Source organism: Littorina saxatilis, linkage group LG12 (genome assembly GCF_037325665.1).
Source record: "Littorina saxatilis isolate snail1 linkage group LG12, US_GU_Lsax_2.0, whole genome shotgun sequence".
NCBI lineage: Eukaryota > Metazoa > Mollusca > Gastropoda > Littorinimorpha > Littorinidae > Littorina > Littorina saxatilis.
This window is the reverse complement of record NC_090256.1, coordinates 53,412,080-53,418,985: the sequence shown is the minus strand read 5'-3', so window position 1 is coordinate 53,418,985 and position 6,906 is coordinate 53,412,080. Positions and strand designations below refer to the sequence as shown.

General features: G+C 39.2%; 1 protein-coding gene across 1 annotated transcript; it reads left to right on the top strand.

Moving 5' to 3' along the window:
- The first annotated feature begins 640 nt into the window (after positions 1-640).
- LOC138982244 (large ribosomal subunit protein eL27-like) lies at positions 641-5,508 on the top strand. Its single transcript, XM_070355482.1, has 5 exons — positions 641-698; positions 1,759-1,849; positions 4,060-4,229; positions 4,669-4,779; positions 5,419-5,508. Exons 2-5 carry the CDS (start codon positions 1,769-1,771, stop codon positions 5,465-5,467), a joined length of 411 nt encoding a protein of 136 aa, XP_070211583.1. The 5' UTR covers positions 641-698; positions 1,759-1,768; the 3' UTR covers positions 5,468-5,508.
- The last annotated feature ends 1,398 nt before the right edge of the window (positions 5,509-6,906 follow it).

Genomic DNA, 6,906 nt, shown 5'->3' with positions numbered 1-6,906 from the left:
TTTGATTACAATCTTGATATCATTTGAGAATGAATACAACAACAATAAAACCAGGAACTACACGGATTATTTACGCATTCTCTTAATCATATTTGACATACAAGGAAAATATTTGTCATCACAAAACCCTGTCAGAACAATAATTATTTTGCTATGGTGTTCTTTTGTATGCTGTGATCCGCTTTTTTTTCTTCATGATCATATATACCAGTACCATTCTTGAGATTCAGGAATCTATTAGTCCCAGACAAAAATAATTCAATGATCGACAAATTACAATCTTGTTGCTACCTGCAACGGCAAAACACTAATGAGTGCCGAAAAAAACATATAAGGGGAATAATCTGCCTCGCCCATCAACTGAATAAAATCAGTACTTATCTCCCTTACACTGTTGTTTGTGGCAGTGGTTTTATAATACATTTCGCCAAAGTAAATACCCCACAGGATGTTTCTCATTGATTTATCATTTGAATAACATCAACATTGACCGGCATGACAGCAAAGAGCTAGTTAGGGGAAGCACTTTGATCACAGTGACATTGCAGTCATAATTATTATCATCCTGAAACTATCGTATAAGGCAGAAAAAAAACACGTGCTTCGATTGTTTTGAAAGCTAAAAATAGCTGTTCACGTTACTTTGGCGAGACTTCCGCTCTGATCGGCCTCTATCAACTTCCGGTGGCGTGGAAAAGGCAAGTAGAATTAGACAGAGGTGTAAAATCTGCCATCATCTGTTTCATCAAATATTATTTTTATAAGTTTATCTTTATTTTATCACCGGAACAGTTTCAGCATATATTTCAAGGCATTATTTTGTCATCTGCGGTTGGGTATTTGTTTATTTTCGATCTTGACAGTGGGCTTACTAATCGGTATTTTACTCGTCCTGAACTCATCTAGCTCCAGAGAAACCAAAGTAAGAATATGTTGACAAGACAACCGAAATCGACAAACCCCGTAATAATTGTAGAAAACAAGCGTGTTTTCGTTTGCTAATAGAAGACATCTTGAAGCATGAGCTTTCCTCCCTCTCAGTTCACGAATGGCAGCCTTCACGAATCAGAAGATATCAGAATGTGTGATCAACTTGACTACTGTACTGAATTGTCGGCTGAAAAATTGTATTATGAAAGCTGTCGTTTCCATTCCTAGAGTTGGTTGCTCTGTCAACTGAATGATTGGTTTTGAACTTTTCAAGTGTTTGTCACTTGCTAATGAAAGGAAAGTGGATACATTGTCTTGGTCTAAGTTATATTGTAGCTGGCATGGGTGTAAACCTTCTGCATGCTCATTGTGTGGTACAATCGAATACGCAGAAAAAGCAGGTGTTGCTGTTGCCTTTTTTAGTTTGCTAATGCATTTATTTAGGGGTCTGTCGTAAGCACAATGACTTGAGTTGCATTTAAACTTAAAGCCTACACGCATACACCGAACCTTGTGAACGACAATACCATTTTCCACCTAGTCTGAGCAAAAATACATCACATACTGAAAGAAGATTGACTCGGAGATCGAGCGAGGAGTCATTTAATAGCTAGGGTCCACTATAAATGTGATATCAAATCCGTGGATCCCAAGCTAATTCAGACGTACCCCGCCTTTTTTCACACTCTTACTCTTAGATTACAATTTGTTTTGTTTAAAATTAAGTGAGACTGACAATAACTCGGCTTGATTTAGTTTGTGTGCATCCAAATAGCTTGTTATCAGCCAGTGACAGTGGTTAACAGTTCATTACTTTCTTTGTTACAGCACTTCCGCCATGGGGAAATTTATGAAATCAGGGAAGGTCGTTCTCGTCCTGCATGGCCGCTACGCTGGCCGCAAAGCCATCATCATAAAGGTGAGAACAACAAATAATAGATTCCCAGTATGTTTGGGACTTTTCAAGCCAGTTAAGAATTCATGTGTAACAAAAGTAGAGAACCACCCGTGTTTTTACTCCAATTTGGCAATTGAACGGTGAATGGACCTGATCGATTTTGAATAAGATAGGTTCGTCTTTGCTTGATTATGGTAAAGATTGCTGTTTCTTTAGTGACTTGACTTCAGCCATGTTACAGGCCTGGGAATGATACGCCTTTCGTCGTAAATACGACTAAGTCCTTTTGTAATTGTATAAGAAAAGAGCCTCCGTTTTTCCCCTAAAAATGCTTAAAACGCAACATTTTCCCGTCAGTACGCCCTAACCACTTTTACTCGTTCCCAGGCCTGATGTTAAATCCATATTCCCTGTAAAAGATGCTGTTTCTTCAATATTATGATCGACAAAGGGAAACAATTTATTTGAATAACCAAGCAGCCAGTTAAGGTACATAATCGTGACTGTTTTAAAGGCACAGTAAGCCTCCCGTAAACCATCACAGAGCTCCCCGAGCATCTACATACAGTACAAGCATACTTCCATTTGAACGCTCACCAAACGGGAACATCCTGGCTGCTTTCTGTCGAGCGTGAGAAATTTTGAAAGAATTTATTTTCGTGGACTTGGTCCTCTACAACAATGGCGCCTCGTTTTGGTGCTGGACGGCTGTTATGAATATTCAATACCGGAAATCACGCCCGGACAGTAAGCCTCCCGTAAACCATCACAGATACTGTCAGGCTTTTACACACAGTACAAACACCCTTCCATTTGAACGCTCACCAAACGGGAACATCCTAGGTGCCCTACGTAAAGAGCGAGCAATTTTCAAAGAATTAATTTTGCAGATTGTCAAAAATGAGTTACTTCCGTTCGGGTCTCATTCTATCAATGTAAACTGGCGATAGCCGTGGATCGATGATTATCAGAATGTTTTTGGGCCGTGGTGCGTTTTTGCGCTAGACCTAACTTTTAAAATCTAAATAATAAATTGACAGCTTGTTACACAAACATTCTTTAATCATAAAAGAATTCTTTTTTCATCAAGACAAGATCAGTACAATTCGAAGTTTTGAAAGTTTGAAAAAAGAAAAGCCCGGAAACGGGGTCACGCAAGGGTCGTAGCAGACGACGGTTTATGCATATCGCCGTTCCTCTCAACAGTCAAAAGCCATCGCTAGAGTTCTTGTGAACCACAGCCGTTTGTTTCGTGCATAAAAACGTGCTATTGTCAGAGATGAGATTCCCTAAAAGTGTTTTGGGAGGAAATTCCCAAATGGAAAGTTCATATTCGGGTCGAAGGTCCACTTCCTTCGATACGGAGGTTATGTTGTCATTATTTTATCGGAGATTTGATCTGGAAAATCGACTCTAGGGTTGTAGGTAGGACTTTACAGATCGAATCCAATGAAACCACAACTACTCTATCCTCCCCCCCCCCCCCCCCCCCCATTTTTTCTCAACGGATTTAGACGATTCAGAAAAATGGTCCTGGGAACGAACTTTTGGGCGGAATTCCGCCAATTGCCGGAAGAATCTCATCCCTGATTGTAGATAAGCTCACATCGAGTCGCATTCAAATGACTGACAACTACATTGTGAAAAAGGGAAACTGGATCACACGGGTTCACGACGGCTCAGGAGTAAGATAAACCACGCAAAAATAAATTCTTTGAAAATTGTTCGCTCGTTACGGAGGGCACCTAGGATGTTCTCAATCGGTGAGTGTTTAAATGAAAGGGTGTTTGTACTGTGTGTAAAAGCCTGACCGTATCTGTGATGGTTTACGGGAGGCTTACTGTGCCTTTAAAACACAATTATGACTTAACAGTTCTGTAAACGAATACTGTATGGATATCAACAATATTGGGGACACGTTTCTACATAACCCTCATCATTTGGGTTATTTATTCTCAAACCAGACACAAACAAGAACGAGAGAGAAATTAATGTGGTCCTGTTTTTTTCAGTGTATACAACTGAAACATATGACATTTTTGTCAACATTTTTTGTACTGGTGCAAAAGTATCTCGTCTGCCACACCTCCTTGGAATCTTGTGGGAGGATGCTGTGGTTGAATCGTGTTTTTGGGAACATATCTGCTAAACGAGAAAAGAGAAATTACTTCAACCTACCCACTCATGTCTACATTTTTGGGATAATAACCTGGTTGTTGGTTGTTTTTCAGAACCACGACGATGGTACCCAAGACAAACCCTACGGACACTGTCTGGTTGCTGGCATTGACCGCTACCCCCGCAAGGTGACCAGGAAGATGGGCAAGAAGAAGATCAAGGACAGGTCCAAGATGAAGGCTTTCATGAAGGTCATGAACTACAATCACCTCATGCCCACCAGGTCAGCTATATTTTATGTCATGCTAAATTTTCCTGCGAACAGTCTGAGAGGGTTTGATTTTCACTAGTGACACTTAATGTTGGCTAATATTGTTAGATTGTGTCATTTTCTCTGCACAGTTCATCCCATATTATCTTTCATTTTCTTCTGTTCTTCTTTGTTATCTTGTGGTAGTGTGTCTCCGAGGATTACATCCCCTCTTTTTTCTGGAAAGAACATCCGTCTTCTTTTCTTTTGTATTGGAAAAAAAAAATGTTTTACTTTACACCTTTTCTGCTTCTGGAATTAGTTCAGATGAATATAATTTTACTTCAGTCATTGTTATCCTCTGTCAGTGTTTTTGTTTCAGACCTTTCTCTCTTGGTATTTCCTATTTGTTCCTGGTTGAAGCTATTCAGTGTATTCTGACATCTGATTCTGTGATTCCTGTTTGCCTCAGATACTCTGTGGACATCAACTTTGAGAAGTCAGTGGTCAACAAGGATGCCTTCAGAGACCCTGCCCTGAAGAACAAGGCCAGGAGGGACATCAAGGGCAAATTTGAAGAGAGGTTAGTCTTTTTCACACGAAAATTTAAGGAAAATGTGCTAAAGGAGTACTCCGTCAAGTAAACCAGACCATGTTTGAGCATATTTTTGCCTCCCTAAGAGTAAGACAAGAATGTTTATTTCTAAGATCTTCGCAGAATATGATAATTTCTGTTTAAAAGATTAATAAGTATGGTGACATGCCTACTGACCTCGCATCCTTTGTGCTTGCTTTGAGGAGCCATGGACACGTCTAAGCGATTTAAGATTTTCTATATTTCGTTCTGGATAAAAAATAAGGAAATTCTGGAGTAATTTCCATTACCCTCCAAGACGGAAGTTTTCTTTCAACGGTCTACCGAAGTAGGGTGCCAGAATTGAAGCCTGCCTTCTTCCACTCGAGTTTGGTTTGAAATTTATCAAGTACGGTACATAATGGTTAAGCGCAAGTATTGATACATTTTACAGTTGCATGAGACACTTATATTTTGGCAATTTTGAGAAACAAAGGTGCAGAGTTACTTGCTGTTGAAAAATCTTTTCTCGCTTTGAGCTTATAATCGGTAAAGATGCTTATGTTATATGAAAGGTGTTTTTCTCTGCGCAGTGAGACAGGAATGTTTAACCTAACCTTATGTTCTGCTTTTGTTTGTGTGTTTCAGGTACAAGACTGGCAAGAACAAATGGTTCTTCCAAAAGTTGCGGTTCTAGAAAGTGTTCTGTCTTGTAATTAAGTAATAAAAAAATAAAAATATTTTGTGTTCGTTGTTTTTATTTAGTGTGGATCTGTATGGGTGTGAAGAAGCGTGGGACATGTGTGTATAAACGTCAAAAAAGAATGAAATCGCTTGATATTCACAACTAAAATTCTAAAACTGCCATATGTGGTCGGAGTGCCATTTTGTCGCTGTAATTTACAAACTTGATTCTCAATTTTAGAGGTTTGGAACTGAAACAATAGTTAGCTCCCTTATTGTTTTGCCCATGTGGTGAGAAAAGCTCTATCTCCAGCTGCATTTTAAAGTGAGAAAAAGTTATTGAGAAGAAAACTGTCTTTATTTGTTTCAAGAGAGCGCAAAAAAAATGCTATTGGGGTTAAACATAAGTTTTCGTCCCGCACTTGGACGGAAACTGTCATAACATGACTTACAGGTTGTATTTTTGACTTACTAATATTTTTTCTCAGAAATATGAAATATGGTCAGGTGACCATCGGAACAGAAAATTGGATAAAAACATCCTATTTTTGATGAGCTGTATTGAATATCATCAATTGACATTAACACAGTTAGACTGCTAGAGCACTGAAACTAAGAACCCATTAAAGCTGTACTAGAAGCAGTGAATTTTCAAAACTTTTTTTTTGCTCGATTTTCTCAAAACTGCAGAAATTGAGATGGGAGGTTTGTGAAATACAGAGACGATTTGCTTTCTGAATACGATCGAAGACTTTTAAGATATCTTTAATCTCGTGTAACAAAATCGCCATAGATTTGTACACTTGTAAAGAACAACCAGTTGGACACAGACCAAAATCCTCATCTAGACAGACTCCAATCAAAATGCTACAAAGGCGCCCGATATGAAAGAAAGGGAACAAACTTGCATCAGTGTAGGATATGGTTTGAAGGGAAACTAATAAGAACCAACCTGAACTGAAAGTATGCTGCACCTATTACTTTAACCAAGAAGGAATCACAACCTTGAAGGTACCTTCTCATTTTACCAATCATGCCAACCGCCACAGATCTGTCTGGGGTTTTACATGAGATACCAGCATCATTTGACATTAAACACATACTGAAATTCAACATCCAGGGTAAGCTATGACAGAAATCACAAGATGCAGTGCTTTGCCTCTCAAGAGAGGGGCTGGATCGCTATTGCGCGAATCTAACCCTAACCCTAACCCTAAAGATTCGCGCAATAGCGGGCCGACCCCCTCAAGAGAAAACTTCAAACACAACCATTTCCCCTAAGAATACCATCATCTCTCCCTCTTGCGCTCTTACGCGAATTCACAAATTCAATTCACACACACACACACGCACATACTGAACCACATACACACGTAATTGTATATATATGTATCTGTACTCCCACAGCTCGAGACACATTTTCTCCCTCCATAAATCGGATGCGAAAAGGAG

Excerpts from the sequence above, each read along its gene's own strand:
- LOC138982244 (XM_070355482.1), top strand. The coding sequence starts at position 1,769 with ATGGGGAAATTTATGAAATCAGGGAAGGTCGTTCTCGTCCTGCATGGC. Across the intron at positions 1,850-4,059 it reads GCAAAGCCATCATCATAAAG|AACCACGACGATGGTACCCA; the intron begins GTGAGAACAACA and ends GTTGTTTTTCAG. Across the intron at positions 4,230-4,668 it reads AATCACCTCATGCCCACCAG|ATACTCTGTGGACATCAACT; the intron begins GTCAGCTATATT and ends TGTTTGCCTCAG.